General features: G+C 56.6%; 1 protein-coding gene across 2 annotated transcripts; it reads right to left on the reverse strand.

The window, feature by feature from the left end:
• Positions 1-1,857: 1,857 nt before the first annotated feature.
• ITGA2B (integrin subunit alpha 2b) lies at positions 1,858-17,008 on the reverse strand. 2 transcript variants are annotated; one of them, XM_070395508.1, is made up of 30 exons: positions 16,805-17,008; positions 15,727-15,848; positions 15,541-15,638; positions 15,271-15,436; positions 14,646-14,695; positions 14,521-14,566; positions 14,272-14,400; positions 13,623-13,670; positions 13,423-13,466; positions 13,202-13,255; positions 13,009-13,061; positions 12,624-12,835; positions 9,866-10,048; positions 9,561-9,606; positions 9,380-9,484; positions 9,242-9,297; positions 8,998-9,149; positions 8,731-8,856; positions 8,104-8,171; positions 7,799-7,949; positions 6,285-6,377; positions 5,950-6,029; positions 5,574-5,654; positions 5,357-5,453; positions 5,107-5,259; positions 4,862-4,987; positions 3,981-4,094; positions 3,631-3,732; positions 3,303-3,419; positions 1,858-2,110 (listed from the first exon to the last, which is right to left on the reverse strand). In XM_070395508.1, the coding sequence occupies exons 1-30, from the start codon at positions 16,990-16,992 to the stop codon at positions 2,051-2,053; spliced, it is 3,120 nt and encodes a 1,039-aa protein (XP_070251609.1). In that variant the 5' UTR covers positions 16,993-17,008; the 3' UTR covers positions 1,858-2,050. The 2 variants fall into 2 exon arrangements, with proteins under 2 accessions (XP_070251609.1, XP_070251610.1); XM_070395509.1 differs by lacking the exon at positions 3,303-3,419.
• Positions 17,009-18,267: the final 1,259 nt, after the last annotated feature.

Raw genomic sequence — 18,267 nt, forward strand, 5'->3', positions numbered from 1 at the left:
AGATTGGGGCCATCCAGTTGCAATGGCAGAGGGACTGGGAACTTGGCTGGTGTTCAAGGGCCTCGACTTAATCTTTTCCTAAATATTCAGCCACCCAACTAGAAACCTGTTCTGGAACTTGCCATGCATGGATGTCAAATTGTTCTGGTCTGTTCAGAATCTACCTTTTCCCCTTTGGGAGCAGCTCTTGTGAGGGAAGTCTGTCCATTCATGGCTTCCCCCAACACTTGGCATCAAGTGCAAAGTTCTCTCCTGGGTCACAGGTGCTTCCTGCCTGCCCCCACCACTGACCTCACCTCCTGGATCCCTCACCTGCCTCCAGCCCAGGGGCCTCCTTGCTTTTCCTTGAACACGTCAAGCCTGCTCCCACTTCAGGGCCTTTTCACTGGCTGCTCTTTCTGTCCAGAGCACTTTATTTCCCTGCAGCCGCTTGGCTCATTCATTCATTCCTCTGCTCACCTCATGAGAGGGGCCTTTCCTGACCACTCTGCCTGTAAAGTCAGCCTGCTCCCAACACCCACATAATTCTACCACTAGCTTCCTATCTTTTTTTTTACTCCTATCACTAACCACCACTGACTATTTATTTATTTTACTAGAGTCCTGGTGCACAAAATTTGTGCACTTGAGGGGGGTCCCTCAGCCCGGCCTGCACCCTCTTGCAGTCCAGGAGCCCTTGGGGGATGTCTGACTACCGGCTTAGGGGAGCGGGCCTAAGCCTTCAGTTGTACATCCTTAGCACTGCAGCGGAGGCAGGAGAGGCTCCCACCACCACCACTGCACTCACCAGCCATGAGACCAGATTCTGGCTGAGCAGCGCTCCCCCTGTAGGAGTGCATTGACCACCAGGGGGCAGCTCCTGCGTTGAGCATCTGCCCCCTGGTGGTCAGTGCATGTCATAGCGATGGGTCATTCTGCCATTCGGTCGATTTGCATATTAGCCTTTTATTATATAGGATTTACTAGAGGCCCAGTGCATGAAATTCGTGCATGGGGAGGGTCCCTAGGGGCTGCCGGCTGCTGGCCGGGGAGAGGAGCTGTGGGCGGTTGGCCAGCTGGCCCTGCCCCCTGGTCGAACTCCTAGTTGTGGGGACAATTTGCATATTAAGTTTTTATTATATAGGATTTATTTCTCTTTGCCCCTGACTGGATGGAAGTTTCATGAAGGCAGGGACTTTTTTGTTGTTCCCTGTTCCATCCCAGCACTGGAATGGTGCCAGGCACATAGTAGGTGCTCAATAAATGTTTATTGAACACAAGAATCCACAAATCTCTCAGGACTCCAGGTGGATCCCCACCACTACTTCCTGACTCCGACCTCAGTGTCTTCCACTCCTAGCCCTCCTGGGGCCCTCCTGCCTGGTGCCTATTTCCTAACTTAAGACCCTTCTCCTTGGTGGGGAAGAAGGAATAGTCACACCTCCCTCACACTGCCTTCCTCAGGATGAGGGCTCAGTCAGCCTCCCTCTCTGCCCCTTCTCACTCTGAACACAGCTTTAAAGGCCTTTTAAAAAAATGGGAAGGGGGGAGAACACGTTCTTTTCTTGGTGTTTATCTCTTCAAAATCATAAAAAAAATGTTTAAAGCTGCACACCAGGGACCCTGCCTGCCGACTCTGCCATCCTCCCAGCCATCCTCAAACACCTCCATCCCCCTCCAGCCTCACCCGGAGGCTCTGCCACCCTTTCTCCCTTGTTCCACCCCCACTTTCTACTCCCTGACACTCCTCAAAGACAGTAATTTGCAACCTTTGCCTTGACAGATGCTGTCTGCTCACATTTCTAGCAGCCCCAGATCCCCACTCCAAATATCACCTCCCTCTCCTCCCCTAACCCCAAGAGGAAGCAGCACACTGAGTTGGGGCTCAGCCTCTTTATCTGGCAGCAAGAAAGGGGGTGGCCCAGCTCTGATGGGAGGGGGAAGACATCAGGAGGCCTCCATGGAATAGCTCCAACCTGTGGGTGAGCAGAGTTGGGGGGCACCCGGAGAAGAAGGGGCAGAGCAGGGATCACGCCCAGCCTTCCTGTAGGACAGAGCCTGGGCTGCACCATCACTCCTCCTCTTCATCATCTTCCTCCAGGGGAGGCCGATTCCGCTTGAAGAAGCCAACCTGGGGGTGCACAGGGCCAGTTATAAAGATGATCCTTAGGCCCCAGAGCAGCACTGGAAGAAGCAATTACGCTGGAAACCAGCCAGCCATGAGGTCCTCTCCTGGACCAGCACAAAATATGGACCCCACTGTTTGCACAAATGAAGGCCTTTCCCCATTTAGGGATAATACATGTAACAATTTAAAAATATGTTTTGCTTTTTCTTCCCTGAATTTTTCTTAAATACTGATGATTGTGTCTCTACATGACTCAGGTGCATGATGATATATATATTTAATTTATTTTAAGTCTAAAGTGTGGTTTTCCCTAAAAGCACCACGTTTCCCAGGGCTTGGCACCTGAGTGAGCTTGAGACCAGCCCACTTGTCCTCCAGGCACAGAGGAGAGAGGGGCCCACCAGGGCCTCATGTGGAGCGGGGAGCAGGGTCTGGATCGGACCTGACAAGGGCAGGGAGGAGGTGAACCCCGTCCTCCACAGCAGCCAGGGAGTTCCTGGAGGCAGGACTCACGCCCCGTGACTTCTTCTCAGGGGTGAACGGGTCTAAAGGACTTAGCATCCCAGGAGCCACCTCCTCCAGGAGTCTGTCCCGGGAAGCGGTCCCCTGGAGAATGACAGTCTGATAACGGAGATGTAGCCCTGGCCGGTTTGGCTCAGTGGATAGAGCGTCGGCCTACAGACTAAAGGGTCCTGGATTTGATTCCGGTCAAGGACACAAGCCCGTATTGTGGGCTCAATCCCCAGTAGGGGGCGTGCAGGAGGCAGCTGATCAATGATTCTCATCATTGATGTTTCTTTTAAAAAATATATATATTTTATTGATTTTTTACAGAAAGGAAGGGAGAGGGATAGAGAGTTAGAAACACTGATCAGCTGTCTCTTGCACACCTTCTACTGGGGATGTGCCTGCAACCAAGGTACATGCCCTTGACTGGAATCGAACCTAGGACCCTTCAGTCCGCAGGCCAAGGCTCTATCCACTAAGCCAAACCCATTAGGGCTCATCATTGATGTTTCTATCTCTCCCCCCTCTCCCTTCCTCTCTGAAATCAATAAAAATACATTTAAAAAATAATAATGGAGATGTACATCAGCTGGGTCACCCCGTGGACCACTGCCTCTCTGCCTCCCCGTGAGGGTGGGCAGGGCCCAGTCTGTGCCCACTAGGGACCCTCCCTCCCTTCACGCCTCACCTTCCACATGGCCAGGACCAGCAGTGTGAGCAACAGCAGGCCACTCAGCACGCCCACCAGCACCCACCAGATGGGGACCTCCCGCTCCTCCAAGGCCCGAAGCAGCTGCGTCTGGACCTGGGACAAAGCGGCCATGTCCTCAGTCACCTCGACACTTGGCTTTTCCAAAACCTCAGACCCGTGGGGTGGAGACACCTAGCCCAGCCATCTGCCAGTCCCACCCTTCAGACCCTGGGAGGCCCCGCCCTCATCCTGCCCGACAGGACACAGGGGCTGACCAGCGGGTCCTGCAGGGCCCAGCTCCTTGACAACGTTCTCCCATACTCACCAGAGCTTCTCCACTGGGCAGGCTGAGGGCGGGCACGGTGTAGGGAAGGGAGGAGACATTGAACCAAGCCTGCGACTGCAGCACAAATTGATCCAGGGGCCTCTGGAGGGGGTGGGGGAAGCCGTTCACACAGGCCTATTGGTTGCAGGAGTCCCAGCGCCTGACCCCCCTCCCCCTCCTGGGGGAGCGTACCCCTGCCTAATCTCAACCCCTTCAAAGTAGCCCCCCCCAATAAACAATTAATTTTAAAAAAAGAAAACAAAGTAAAACTGGTCTTTACTCTCGGCCCGCTCCCCAAGCCCCGCCTCTCCCCAAAGCTCACTCAGCCCCGCCCCTGACGTCATGCCCACCTGGCGGAGGCTGGGCAGCCACAGCAAGGCGTGCACCGTGACCATGGCCCGCTGCCCGCGCTCCATCTCCTGCAGCTCACACTGCACCACAGTACAGGGCGCCGAGTCGCAGCTCTGAGGGGATGTGCAATGAGTCCCAGCCCCTCCTGACCGCACCCCCTCATCCCAGGGGCCCGGCACGGAGGGAGTGGGGCGGCGCAGTGTGTGCGCGTGTGCGCGAGGGGCAGTCCGGGAGCTCGGGCCTCCCCTCAGGAAGGCCCTCAGGTCCAACTTTCAGGCTTCTCTCTAGATCAGCGGTTCTCAACCTGTGGGTCTCGACCCCTTTGGGGGTCGCCTAAGACCATCGGAAAACACATATAATTACATGTTGTTTTTGTGATTAATCACTATGCTTTAATTATGTCCAATTTGTAACAATGAAAATACATCCTGCATATCAGATATTTACATGGCGATTCATAGCAGTAGCAAAATTACAGTTGTGAAGTAGCAACGAAAATAATTTTATGGTTGGGTCACAACATGAGGAACTGTATTAAAGGGTCCGGCATTAGGAAGGTTGAGAATCACTGCTCTAGATAGAGTTGTTCACACCGTCCCGGGGACCCAGGGAGAGGGCGGGAAAAGCGGGCCATCAGACAGTATTCAATGCCCAGAATGTTGGTACCCTGCTCTGGCCTGTATTCATTCGTTTCAATGTACTGGGAATCTTAAAAAAATGCAAGTGCCCCCTGCCCCGCCCCGCCCCAGACAGACCAGCACAAGGACTGAGGTGGCCACCCTGAGGCCCACATCACTCTCGGCCCCTCTGCCTCCCATCCCCCCTGCCCCTGGGCTCCAGGGAGAAGAGACCCCATTTGGAGACCACAGAGCCTGCTCACCACAAGAACTGGATCCTGAAGCCTCGATGGCTGCTTGGACGCTGACAGGAACGCCTGTCTGCGCTCCCGCTTGTGGTGGCCCCGGGAAGCGGGGGAAGGGATTGGGGTGGGCACCCCCAAGTCCAGCTGGGGAGGCAAGGCAGCTGTCAGATCCCACACTCTGCCCGTGGCCCTGCGCTCCCGGAGGAGCCCTGGCTGATGGGCTGGGACTCCCCCGCAGCTCCTTCTTCCACCCAGGCTCTCACCTTGAGGGGGTTGGGGGAGGGCTCTGGGGAGCACTGAAGCCCCCCCTGAAGCTGTATATCCAGGATGTAGAGCAGGTCAGAGGACTGGGACTGGCCAGGGAGGTGGATGCTGAGGTGGAGGCCGCTGACAGTGCTAGGGCCGTTGTTGTGGAGCTGGTGAGGGGGGGGCAGAGTATTGGGTGGCTCGGCGCCTGGACTGTAGTTCCTGGGACCCTCCCACCCCAGCCCGGGGCCCAGGGCTCCTCCCTACCTCATAGGTGTGCTCCACTTTGGGGCCCCAGGTGTCTGAGACGTTCTCCCTGCTGCCTTCTTCCGCCGCCACCACCAGGAAGGCTGGGAAGGAGCTCCTGCAGGGTCCCAAGCTCCCGACGTAAGCTCGACCCTGACTTGCTGTGGGAGTCCCCCCAGGACCCCTCGAGCCTTAGGACTCGGCCTGCGGTCTCCCTTATCCTTCCCCGGCCTCTCACCCTCGAAGCTCCACATGGGCCTCCGCACGGACTGGCACATCCAGCACCACCTCCTCACTGTTTGGATTCTGGCTGTTCTTGCTGGACGGGAGGGGATGAGGAGAAGCAGGTCAGGGACAGCAGCCCAGTGAACATCAGAACTCTCTGGGGGCGGGGCCCGGATTTCAGAGGGCTCAGGAAGACCTGACTCTTTTTTGTGTGTGCCACCCACACCAAGGTTAACCTGGGAAAGAACTTCTCTTTGGGCTCCAAGACTCAGAAAGAGTCTCTGAGGAGGAAAGGGAACCGGAAAGTCTGAAGAGCCAGCGTCCCAGAAGACCCTTCTGCACGGAGGTCACCTGCGTGTCTCCGCATCAGGTGCTCCCCAGGGCAGTACCTCCTGATCTGCAGCCGGAAGGACACTTGCTCCCCAGCCTCTTCCAGGTTCTCCACACTCACCAACATGGTGATTCCTGCCTGAGAGACCGGAAGGGCCAACGTCACTGCACAGATGCCCACTCTGAACACTGCATGTGGCCTCCAGGCCTCATCTCCACGGTCACCATTATTATCTCCGTCTTACTCAGAAGCCCACTCATCCAAGATCGCACAGCTAGGGAGTGGGAGGACCAGGATTGCGGCCCCGGGCTGGCTCCAAACCCAGCCACGAAAACCCAGCTCCTTTGAGGCCCTGGCGGAGGAGACCCAGCACCCAGGACTCAGCGGCCTCACCCGGACATTCCTCTTCATGGGGTTGCCCAGCTCACACAGCACCACCTTGGTCTCGTTCTCCTTCTTCTGGTTACAGACCAGCCTCTCAAAGCCCTTTCAGGAGGTAGTTTCAAGAAAGAGGATGGTTACAGAGCAGCCCATATATATGGAAACGCCTTGGAAAGCCCGGGAAAGACTTCTGTGCCAGGGTGGGAGGAGGGCTTCTAGGGGTGGGAACACAAGGGACTGTGACGTTCTACTTTATGTATTACTCTAGCACTTTATCATAATGTAAAACATTACACAGACTATGATCCCATTGTTATAAACTACCCGACAAAATAAAAGACATATGTGGCTGTGGCCAGGTAGCTCAGTTGGTTAGAGTGTCCTTATGATACACCAAGGTTTCAGGTTTGATCCTTGGTCAGGGCACATACAAGAATCAACCAATGGCCCTAGCTGGTTTTGCTCAGTGGATGGAGTGTCAGCCTGCAGACTAAAGGGTCCTGGGTTTACTTCAGGTCAAGGGCACATGCCCGGGTTGTGGGCTTGATCCCCAGTAGGGGGTGTGCAGGAGGCAGCCAATCGATTCTCATCATTGATGTTTCCATCTCTCCCTCTTCCTCTCTGAAACCAATAATAGTAAAAAAATAATAAAAAAGATATTTCCTTTTTTTAAAGAATCTACCAATGAATTCATAAAAAAGTGGAACAACAAATTGTTTCTCTCTCCCTCTATAAAACAAACAAATGAATGTCTGTCTGTCGGTGTTGAGAAAAAAGACTAGAAGATCGACCAAATGTTAACAGAGGTTCCTGTTAATATTTAGTTCTTGAGACTTTTTTTGTTTCTGAATCCTCACTGGAGGACATACATAATGTATTTTATTATTATTATTTTTTAAAATATATTTTATTGATTTTTTACAGAGAGGAAGGGAGAGGGATAGAGAGTTAGAAACATCAATGAGAGAGAAACATCAATCAGCTGCCTCCTGCACATCTCCTACTGGGAATGTGCCCGCAACCAAGGTACATGTCCTTGACCGGAATCGAACCCAGACCCTTCAGTCCGACGCTCTATCCACTGAGCCAAACCGGTTTCGGCCATAATGTATTTTAAAGACAGGGGGAGAGAGAGAGAGAGAGAGAGAGAGAGAGAGAGAGAGAGGAGAGAGAGAGAGAGAGAGAGAGAGAGAGAGAGAAACATTGATTGGTTGCCTTCCGTACATGCCCCGACCTGCAACCTAGGTATGTGCCCTGACGGGATGTGGAGCCCACAACCTTTTGGTGTACAGGGCGATGCTCCAACCAACTGAGCCACACTGGCCACGGCTTCCTGAGCCATTTTGACTTGGGTTTTACAATCAAGTTCTTGAATTTTGGACTATTAGCAAGTACTCCTCTTCCAAGTAAAAAAATAAAATTAAAAAATCACAGCTCTTACACAAAGCATGAGAAGCGGGGCTCTCAGGGTGGGAGAAGGCCTACACCTCTCAGGTCCCAGGAATCCCCCGGGGTGGGGGCCTCACCTGGATGTTGCTGACGGCCCGCATGTAGTGGGCACCTTGGGGCAGGTGCACGGCCAGCTCAGCCTCATAGGCCCCCTCCCCCTCGTTGGCTGCATCCATCTTTAGCTCCAACACATTATCGGCTCCAATTAGGAGCGGGGCACCCGTCGTCCTGTGGGGAGAAAGGAGTAAGAGGCTGTGTCTAGGCTCAGGGTCTGGGAGGAGGAGGGGGGCGAGGACAGCGTATTGGTGTATGACACCCCAGGTGGGGAGGAGGTGTCATCAGTGAGTGGGCCAGGAGAGGGGAGAGTGGGAGGTCTCCTCACACGCTGGCGGCGAGCTGAAGCTGGGGCACACACAGGTCATCTTCCCCGCAGTCCAGGATGATGCGGGTCTACAGGGGGCAGGCACATCGGGGTATGTGGGTAAGTTGGGGGCAGGTGAAGTTAGGGGATTAGAAGATCTGAGAATGAAGGAGTGCTGAGATGACATCAGGGCTTTGGGACAATGTCATGGTTTAGGTCAACGGTTCTCAACCTGTGGGTCGCGACCCCTTTGGGGGTCGAATGATCCTTTCACAGGGGTTGCCTAAGACCATCGGAAAACATATATATATAATTACATACTGTTTTTGTGATTAATCACGATGCTTTAATTATGTTCGATTGGTAACAATGAAGTTGGGGGTCACCACAACATGAGCAACTGTATTAAAGGGTCGCGGCATTAGGAAGGTTGAGAACCACTGGTTGAGGTGGTGCCATCAGGGTTTATATCAGAGGTTTGAGTTGACATCCACCCTTGGGGTTTAGGGGACACTGAAATTTTGGGGTTTTCATTAGGGTTTAAAGCGACATTAGAGATTAGAGGTGACATCGAGGTTTGGGGTTCATATTACAACTCGGACACTAACCCTGCCCCTGACCGTCCGGCCTGTCCCTGCCCGCCCTCACCTGCTCCTGGACGTGGGTGTCTCCCTGCAGCACAAGAGCGGGCGCCAGTCCATCCTTCTCGGGCTGCAGGGACACATTGACGCTGAGCACAATGGGGCTCAGCTTGTCCCGGAAGTCGGCCTCGTCCTAGGGAGGGGACGAGAATCAGGCCCTCTGGCTACCGTGTTCCGACCACTGACCACCCCCGGACCCGCAGCGTCCGGCCCGTACCCCAGGGTTGGATGAACAACTCGCCGCCCAGCCCTGCCCATCCCCAGCCCGGCGTACCCGGAGGAAGGCCGTGGTGGTGTGGCAGATGGGGCTGTGCCTGCCCCCCAGGTCCAGGTGCAGGGTGGTGCCCGCCTGCTGCGAGTTCAGCAGGAGCACCCTCCGGCCCTGGCGGGGCTTCTGCCGGTCCAGCTGCAGCTCGGCATTTAGGCCTGACAGGGCGAGCAGGGAGGGTCAAGGTCTCCCTGGCCAGCCTCCAGGGGAGCCCAGGCCACCTCCCTCCTGTGCCCACCCTGCCACTCACCCAGCTTCTGAGGAACACTGTGTCCAGTGGCTCCTACACACACCTGGATGTTAAAGCTGCAAAGATGTGAGTGGGGCTCAGGGGTTAGGGCTCCTGAGGTCCCAGATCCTGCCTGGCCCACACCCTCCGTCTCCTCACCAGCTCACTCGTGTCTTGGTGTTGGGCAGGACGCAGTCCTTCACAGCAGGATTCAGCGAACCTTGTACCAGCAGCTGGACAGTGGCCGTCACCACCGGCTGAGCTCTGGTGGGATGGGGCAGGCTTGCTGTTGTGGCCCTTCCTGGCCTCCTCCCCACCCCATCCCCGGAGTCAGTCTCACCTGTACACAGCCACCTTGTCAGCCCCGTATGCTCCCACCAATAGGTCTGGAGATATTGGAAGGGGGTCAGAACTGGTCATGAGAGAGGGCATGGCGTCCCCATCTTCCCAGAGGTGCCCAAACCACATCCCCCACTGGAGGTCTGACCGGGCCCTCCCTGGCATCTCAGCCCCACAGACCCCCACAGACGGGCCAGAGCTCTCAGTGGGGCGCCGGGTCAGGCACAGGCCCCTGGCTGTGTCTCCCAGCATCTCCAGCTAATGCTCAAGGGCCCTTTTTGTTCAGCTGGGGGCAGTCCAGGGCACCTGGGTATCCATTGTCATCGATGTCTGTGGCACCTCGCAGGGAGAAGCCGAAGCCAGAGCCCGTGGAGAAGGGGCTGTCCAGGACCTGGGAGGGGCGGGAGCTGAGCCCCTCACTCTGGCCCAGGAACACCTGCACTTGGCCCCGACCACTGGGGCCCCCGTAGGGGGCGGCCACTGCAACATCTGGAAGGAACAACAGCAAGAGAGTGGCTGTTTGTTTTCCAGTCTCTCCAGGGGCAGACCCCAGGGGACCGGGAGAGCGAGACGCAGATCTGGGTCAAGAAGGCAGCTGCCCTGCCTTCCCGGAGTTACAATTGGGTCAGAGAGAGACCCATCAAATAGGATTATTATAACAACAGGAACAGCCCTGTCTATTCAGAAAAACATATTGACATGATTTCATTTGATACTGAAAATGAGGCATCGTTATTCCTATTTTAGGTGAGAAAACTGAGTCCCAGAAGGTTCAGTAACCAAAACCTATTAAATTCTCCTCCCTTCTTCCTTAGGGACCTTCACCCCGTTCCGCTTATGCCCTTACACCATGCGTGCCCAGAGTCACACCGTGGGCTTGTCATCACTAATAACTAAAAAAACTTTTTTTTTCTTTTGCCCTGTCCAGTGTGGCTCAGTTGGTTGAATGTCGTCCTGTGTACCAGGAGGTTGCTGGCTCTATTTCTGATCAGGGCACATACCCAGGTTTCAGGTTCCATTCCCCGTCAGGCTGCGCGTGGAAAGCAACCATTTAATGTTTCTTTTTTACATCAATGTTTCTCTCTCTCTCTCTCTCTCAAAAATCAATAAAACATATTTTAAAAAACCTTTTTTTATTGATTTAGAGAGGGAGGAAGCGGGGGTGGGGGTGGGGGAGAGGGCACTCGAAACATCGATGTGAACGAGAGAAACATCCATGGGTTGCCTCCCATATTCAAACTGACTGGGGATCAAACTCAAAACCTAGGTGTGTGCTCTGATCGGAACTGAACCCACAACCTTCGGCTGCACCAGCTGATGCTCCAACCGACTGAGCCCACTGACCGGGGCATCACTAATAACTTAAGACCACTCTTGAAAATTTGTTATTCATCATAATCTTATTAATTTGTAAGTGTATTTTGCATGTGACAGGACTCAGGATCTTTGATCCATATGTTGTAACTGTCTTTGCTTTGTCTTCTATGCAGTTTTTTTTTCCCTTTTAAAAATCTTTATTGGCCAAAACCGGTTTGGCTCAGTGGATAGAGCGTCGGCCTTTGGACCGAGGGGTCCCGGGTTCGATTCCGGTCAAGGGCATGTACCTGGGTTGCGGGCACATCCCCAGTGGGAGGTGTGCAGGAGGCAGCTGATCGACGTTTCTCTCTCATCAATGTTTCTAGCTCTCTATCTCTCTCCCTTCCTCTCTGTAAAAAATCAATAAAATATATTTAAAAAAATAAAAATAAATAAAAATCTTTATTGATTTTTCTGATCAAGTTACCCAGACTTTATCTAAATCAACCGCTCTGACCACAGTTGAGTCCCCAGGCCCTGGGCCTCCACGCTCTCCTGATCTTTGGCTTCCTCATCTCTTCACTTATTTCCTGTCCACATCCTCAGCCATCTTGCCCCATTGCCAGTTTGGGGCAAGCCTGGCCAGACCCCCACCAGAGCAGGGCACAAGGAATTGAATTCCTGATCTCCAGTCTTCACTAGGGACTGCCCAGCAGTCAGGCAAGGTGGGGGTGGGGTCTGTGCAGCGTTCTCTACCAGTTTGCTCAGCACCGATTTCAAACATTCTCTGTTCTGTCAAGCTCCCAGCCCCCTACCTCCTTCATAAAGAGAAGCAGCCCAAGGGCTGTGCTACAATCCACAGGCACTCCCCCCCTTTCCCATCTGACCTTGGATTGGTTGTCCCTCCCTGACCCTGCTGCTGGGCTTAGCATCCCACCCGCATCCCCCAGGCATCGAAGGGACCCTCCTCCAGCTCACTCTTCCTTCCCTCCACGTCCCCAAAGATCATTTTCCTTTACATTCAACTCACTCCATATGCTTTGAAATTAAAATAGCCTTTGCTTGACCCTCCTCTCAGTGATCATTGTTTTTCCTCTTTCACAAACTGGTTGAAAGCTGTTTGCACTGGCTGCCTCCAGCTCTTCACTTCCATTCATGTGTTGCCTCGTGGCGTTTTGCTTTCTGTCCCTACCCAGCCCTGAATCAGCCTCTGACCTCCTTCCTTCTGCGTAGAGGACCCTCTTCCTTTGCGTTCAGGGCCATCAGATCTCATCTTCTCTCCGACCCCTCTGGACAGTCCTCTGTCTCCTTTCCAGACTCACTTCCTCTGGGGATCCCCTAAGTGCTCTTGCTCCCCAGGGCTCTGTCCTGGGTCTCTCCTCACTTCACAGGCGCCCAGGACCTACTCCCTGCCCCCCCCCCCCCCCCCAATGTTCCACTCAGACCTCTCTGGTGGAAGTGTCACTGTTCTCTGGATTTGTCTGCCTAATGTGGGCAAGTCCTTCAGGATCAAACAGGTCCAGAGACCAACTGCTGACATCCTCCCACATCACCTCCCAGATCTGCTGCCTAGAGTTCCAGGCAGCGAAGGATTCCCCGTCCCCCCAACTCCTTTGCCTGGAATAATGCGAACAAATCCGACTTGGGCTGCATTAACTCTCTCTGCTTAAAGCTCTTCCTGGCTCCTGCGGCCTTCAGGCCAAATCCCTGGTCTTTACTGTGGCTGCTACCCCCGGGCGACGTTGCCCCCCCCCCCCTCCCCTCTCACCATTGTAGTTGTCCCGGTTGAGGTCGCCCAGAGGCGCGATGGCTGAGCCAAATCGCCCATAGAGCTGGGTGCCAGTCAGGAGGAGGCTGGGGGTGCCCAGCGCGTGGGAGCCCCGCGGCTGCAGGAACAGGTACACGCGCCCCACCTCGGCCAGCTTGCGGTCAGCGCGGCTGTCCATGTACAGGGGCGCGCCCACCAGCAGGTCGTGCCTCCTGCGGGCCAGGCGCGCGGTTACGTGGGGGTGGCTCGGAGCTGCCGCGTGCCAGAGCCCCCTCGCTCCATCCGCGCCCTCCCGCCCCCCTCGGGGGTCGCCGGGAGTGAGGGCAGCTCACGACTCTGGCAACTGGGGGCTCAACTGGGTAGGGCTGGGCGCCCCCCTCCTCACCCGTCCCCGTTGACGTCGGTGACGGCCACCGAGTGTCCGAAATACGAAGCCACCTGCAGGAAAGCCAGACGCTCCCTAACTCCCGCTCCCACACCCACCAGCCTCCCTTCGTCATCGCCCCCCACTCCCCGCGGAATATTCTGGGGTCCCACCGCCCCGGCCTCGGGCACCCCCACCAGGAAGCGGCCCCCACCTGCTCTCCGTGCACCCGGTGCAGCGTCCGGTAGTTGGAGAGCAGGATTTCCACCTGCGCAGACCACCACGTGAGGGCGCCATCCCCCCCCCGCCCCCCCCCCCTGCCCCCGCAGCCTCCCCTCCGGGTGAAAAAGGGCAGAGGTTTGGGGGGGAGGGGTCAGCCTTAGGAGTAGGGTCAGGGGCTTCGGGGTGCCGAATGGCGGGGCAGGGGGCACTCACGGCTCCCAGGGTCCAGCGCCAGGTGGGGGCACCGAAGACATACTCTGGGGAGAGCCGGCCCGGCCAGTGAGGTTGCGGCCCCGCCCTGCCTCCCGCCCATCCTTCCGCACCCGGGGGGCGGGGGGGGAGGGTCGGTGCGGGGCCGGGGGTGCCCCTCCCAGGGCTGGCTCCCCAGCCCCTGCCCTACATGGACTTCTTGCCTGTTGTATTGGGGTTCCCGTCGAACTCGCCCACGGCCACCGAGTACCCTGGAGACAACACGCATTAGTTTTCTGCGAGGGCGCAGCGGGCGGGGGCGGAGGGCGCGGACGGGAGGAGGCGGAGGGCGCGGACGGGAGGGGCGGAGGGCGCGGACGGGAGGGGGCGGAGGGCGCGGACGGGGGGGGGCGGAGGGCGCGGACGGGGGGGGGGCGGAGGGCGCGGACGGGAGGGGGCGGAGGGCGCGGACGGGAGGGGCGGAGGGCGCGGACGGGAGGGGGCGGAGGGCGCGGACGGAGGGGGCGGAGGGCGCAGCGGGAGGGGCGGAGGGCGCGGACGGGAGGGGGCGGAGGGCGCGGACGGGAGGGGGCGGAGGGCGCGGACGGAGCGGGCGGAGGGCGCGGACGGAGGGGACTCAGACGTCGCCAGTTCAAAGCTGCTTTAGGGAGACGCCACGCGGAGGCCACGGGGGCCGAGGCCTGCGGGAAGGCCGGTGGAGGGTGGGAGTTGGGCGGCCTGCGGCGGGGGGTGGGGGCTGCGGGAGCCGAGGATGGAGACTCCTCGGGCGGGAGTGGGCCTGGGGCGCGCTCCCGGGGGGCGGGGCGGCGGTGAGACCCTGCGAGCCGGGCAGCCCAGGAGGGGCCAGGTTACCCCGGTAGCCGTCGAAGTACTCTGGTTTGTTGGAGTCGGAGGTGAGGCGCTGGGTGGCCACGTGCCACAGGAGGGTGCCCGGGCGGTAGTTCCTGAAGATGTCTGCGATCGGAGCCCGCGCCAGGAGCCCTGGGGAGCGAGGGACAGGGGAGGCGAACTTCTGGGGTCTCCCCAGGCCGAGAGAGAGAGAGAGAGAGAGAGAGAGAGAGAGAGAGAGAGAGAGAGAGAGAGACACGGATGGGCACGTACCTAAGAAAAAGAAGCCGCCAGGGGCCCCGAGCACCAGCTCTCCAGCCTGAAAAGGAAGCGGTGGAGGTGAGAGGGGCTTGTTTGGGAGCCGCCCTCACGACCCTCAGGGCAGGCTCGCTACTTGCCTGAGTGACAGCGGCGCTGAAGCCCACTTCGCAGTAGCGCTTGTCTTCCCCTGGAGGGGCAAGGAGGGGGGTCAGCAGGGGGCAAGGAGGGGGGTCAGCCAGGGCAAGGAGGGGGGTCAGCCGGGGGCAAGGAAGGGGGTCAGCCGGGGGCAAGGAAGGGGGTCAGCCGGGGGCAAGGAGGTGGGTCAGCAGGGGGCAAGGAGGGGTGCAGGAGGGCGGATGGCGAAGCTGCACTGGCCCTAGCGGGTAGCCCAGTTGGTTAGCACATCCTCCCCCTTCGCCAAGGTCTCCGGTGGGATCCCCGTCAGGGCAAGAATCAACCAGCGAATGCGTACATAAGTGGAACAGCACGCCATGATTGTCTCCCTTTCTTTAAAATCAATCCATAAGAAAACAAAAAGTAAAAGCGGGCCCTGAACCTGGGGCAGGGCGGGCCACGGGGTAACATAGGGGCGTGGCCTTGAGTCTGCGGGTAGCGGGTGGGGTGGGAGGCGTTGCTGGGAGCTGGGCGCCCGGCGGGCGGGCTGCGGAGAGCAGGGCCCACGGTGCTGGGAGAGGGTTCGGGACTAAGGGCTGGGCCCAGTGGCCGGGCGTTGGGCGGAGCCCAGTGGAGAGCGGAGCTCACAGTGGTCCTGCTGCTTGTGCACCCGGCTCATGGTGTTGCCGCGACAAGGCGAGAACTCCGCGCGGCCCGCGTTCTGCAGCTGGGCCAGGAAGCAGCCCCCCACGGGCGTCTTCTCGGCCTCCTCCGTCTTTTCTACGACGTTCCAGTGCTGCCAGGGGGCGCAGGCCTGGGCAGGGCCACAGGAGAGTGGGAAGGAGGCGGACTGAGGTTCCACCCCCACAACGTGTCCCTGCCCCCGACTTCTGGGGTGTCCCATCCCGCGTTGCCCACCACAATATTGTCGCTCCAGCTGACAACCGACGCCCCTAGGCCTTGCCCGGCCTTGAAGGTTTGGAAGGTCTGGGAGCCTACTGTTCGGGTCTCATCATCTGGAGGCACAAGGAGGGATGGGGCGATGAAGCCCGGCTGTGCACGCTCCCCGTAGCTCCTCCCTTCACCTCCTTGCCTGGGACTCACTAAGGTCGAAGGGCAGAGACGAGCACTGGGCGCCCTCGGCCCTCCAGGGGCACAGGAACACGCCGCCAGTCTCCTCTTGACTGCGGCCTCGGATCCGCGGGGCACCCACCACGATGGCCACGCTGTATAGAAAAAATGCGTGAGCACGGAGCGGATTCCGGGGTACCCCCGTGCCCGCGCAGGGAGCACTACCCCGAAGGGGGGTGTGCCTTGGGGGACACTGGGTCACATTAAGTAGTGCCCATGAGACCGCTATGGTGGCTAGAAGGGGAAAAGCAAAAGTGGGGAAGGGGTTAGGTTAGATTCAAGCCCAATGACAGCCATGGGCCACACAAACACCCTGGGAGTTCTGGTGGGACCCTTACACCTCTCACCTCCCTCCATATTCCTCATTGATCAGTCATTAGTTGTAGGTCACGTTGGGAAGGGGATTGACTTTGGGGAAGTGGCTCTCTTCAGCGGAGGAAATTCACCAGGGGGCTGATGCTTGAATGCGGTCTGCCATTGCCACCCCCCAAAGCTGGGCAGCACAGTGTCCACCAGCAGAAGGAACTGGCTCAGAGGAGTTATTATAATAAGAGGAGGAACCAGGACTGTAATCTTGGCAATCTGATCTCACAGCCTGATTAATCCTAAGCACTAATGTTCTATTGCTTCTTCTCAAATATCTATAATTGTTATGGGGATCAGGGAAATGGAGTGGAAAAGCAAGGTGAGTAGATCATTTCACAGTTTTGCAAGTCAATTTAAGACATTCGCACTTCTCTCTGTGGTTTGAGGGGATGGCAGTGGAGTGGGTCACACAAGTGACCCTTGGAGGAAAAAATAAGGTATCAACTTTTGTTTTGCCTTTGTTTTTGCTGTAGTTTCAGTGCCTAACTCCTCTTTGGTGTCCCCTTCTGATACCCTCGCCTGAGCAGGTTCCTCCCCAGTATTCCTAACAAGCACTCAGCCAAATAGACCCTACAAGTCACTTTGCCCAACCTCTATCACAAATGGGGAACTTGAGGTCCACAGAAGCAGAGATGGTGGGAGAATCTTTCTCTCTCCCAACACCCAAACTTCCCCCAGGGCTTACCTCCCATGGCTGTCCTTGTAGAAGTCCAATGAAAACCCAAAGTGGCTGCCATTGGGGCCTGTGTAGAAGGTGAGCCGCACTGGGTCCAGGTTCAAGGCCCAGGCTGGAGGGGCAGCACCGGGTCCCAAGAGCAGCTGCACCCACTCCAGAAGCCAGAGGGCATGAAGTGGACGCAAAGCTCTGGCCATCTTCCTTCTCCCACAACCTTCTTGGAAGGAATGGACTAACTCCTTCCTCTTCCTTTCAGTTTCCACCACAGGAAGTCTTTTCTTATCAAACTTGAACCCACTTACTGAACAGTAGGCGGAAAACAGGGCTGTTGGCCCTGGACCCATTTGGTTTCTAGGATTGCCAGGAAGGGAAGGGGGTGAGGCCACCCTGGGGGTGGATGCTGATGGCTGAAAGCTATGACTCCTCCCTTTTCCTGAGAGTAGTCTATCGCCAAGTCTTGTTGGTTCTGCCTCTCAACTATGTCTCTTGAATCTTCACGCCATTTCTACTACCACCATGCAAGTCTAAGCCATCATGGCTTTCTGCTTGGGATAGTAAAACCATGAACTAGCTGGTCTGTACACCTCCACGCTAGCCCACAGTTCTATGGCCCCTCTTCCTCCCACACAGCTGCCTGCACTACTGTGGCACATAATGACATGGTTAGCGGTGGGGGAAGGAGTAAGGAAGCTGCTGCCTCCTGATAAGACCTGGGCTGCTGTACCCTCTTGGATAAGGCACCTATCCACTTCCTTTTAGGGCTTTGGGCAGCTTCAGTCAGTCACATTGGTGCAGCAGCTTCCTCACTCTTCCTCCATCTCAGGCCAAGTCTTAATGTGGTCAAGCAGTGCAGCCAGGGTTGGGGAAGGGATGGTGAATGGGTCTTGGTTGAAGGGAGAAGGGAGATGGGGATAAAGTGGAGTCAGATCAGGGTATTCTGGCTCATAGGCTTTGTGATTATTCACCAGCTATTTGGTAGAAAGCAGGCCCCCTCACTCTTTCTGGTGACAGAGCTCTTGTCCAATCATCAAGAACCGATTCTAGTGGGGTCATTGCCAACAGGAAGCCTCCTCCAACTCTTCAGGCTGGCACCCTGGAATTAACACAGTTTATCATGGCCTGTTCACTGGATCGTGTCCATGAATCCCTGAAGAGCAGGGTTCTTTACTGTAGTCTGGGGCCTAGCCGAGAGTCCAACTTGTAATAGGTATTGCTGACAGACAGACTGAATGGAGCGTGCACTGAGCATGGAAGATGCAAACATGTGGAAAGAGAAGGAATAGTTTTGAGTAGAAAGGCAAGGTCATTTTCTGTGGATGTGAGCAAGAGTGCCAAGTCTTATTGACACTACATGTCTCCCCCAAAAATAGGTTCTCAGGAAATTCAAGATCTGCCAGGGGAACAGGAACATGGCCACATTCTCCTTTTGCTCTATATTTTCTTTCTTTGTGTGTGTGTGTGCGCTCTATATT

This window comes from Myotis yumanensis, unplaced genomic scaffold (genome assembly GCF_028538775.1).
Source record: "Myotis yumanensis isolate MYYU_CA2020_CCGP unplaced genomic scaffold, mMyoYum1.0.hap1 SCAF_16, whole genome shotgun sequence".
Lineage (NCBI taxonomy): Eukaryota > Metazoa > Chordata > Mammalia > Chiroptera > Vespertilionidae > Myotis > Myotis yumanensis.

Bases quoted from the DNA above. Each gene is read 5' to 3' on its own strand.
- ITGA2B (XM_070395508.1), bottom strand. From the start codon at position 16,992: ATGGCCAGAGCTTTGCGTCCACTTCATGCCCTCTGGCTTCTGGAGTGG. The intron at 15,437-15,540 runs GTGGGCAACGCG...GGCCCTGCCCAG, and splicing joins GCTGGAGCGACAATATTGTG to GCCTGCGCCCCCTGGCAGCA. The intron at 8,172-8,730 runs GTGAGGGCGGGC...TGCCCCCTGTAG, and splicing joins ACACCCACGTCCAGGAGCAG to ACCCGCATCATCCTGGACTG.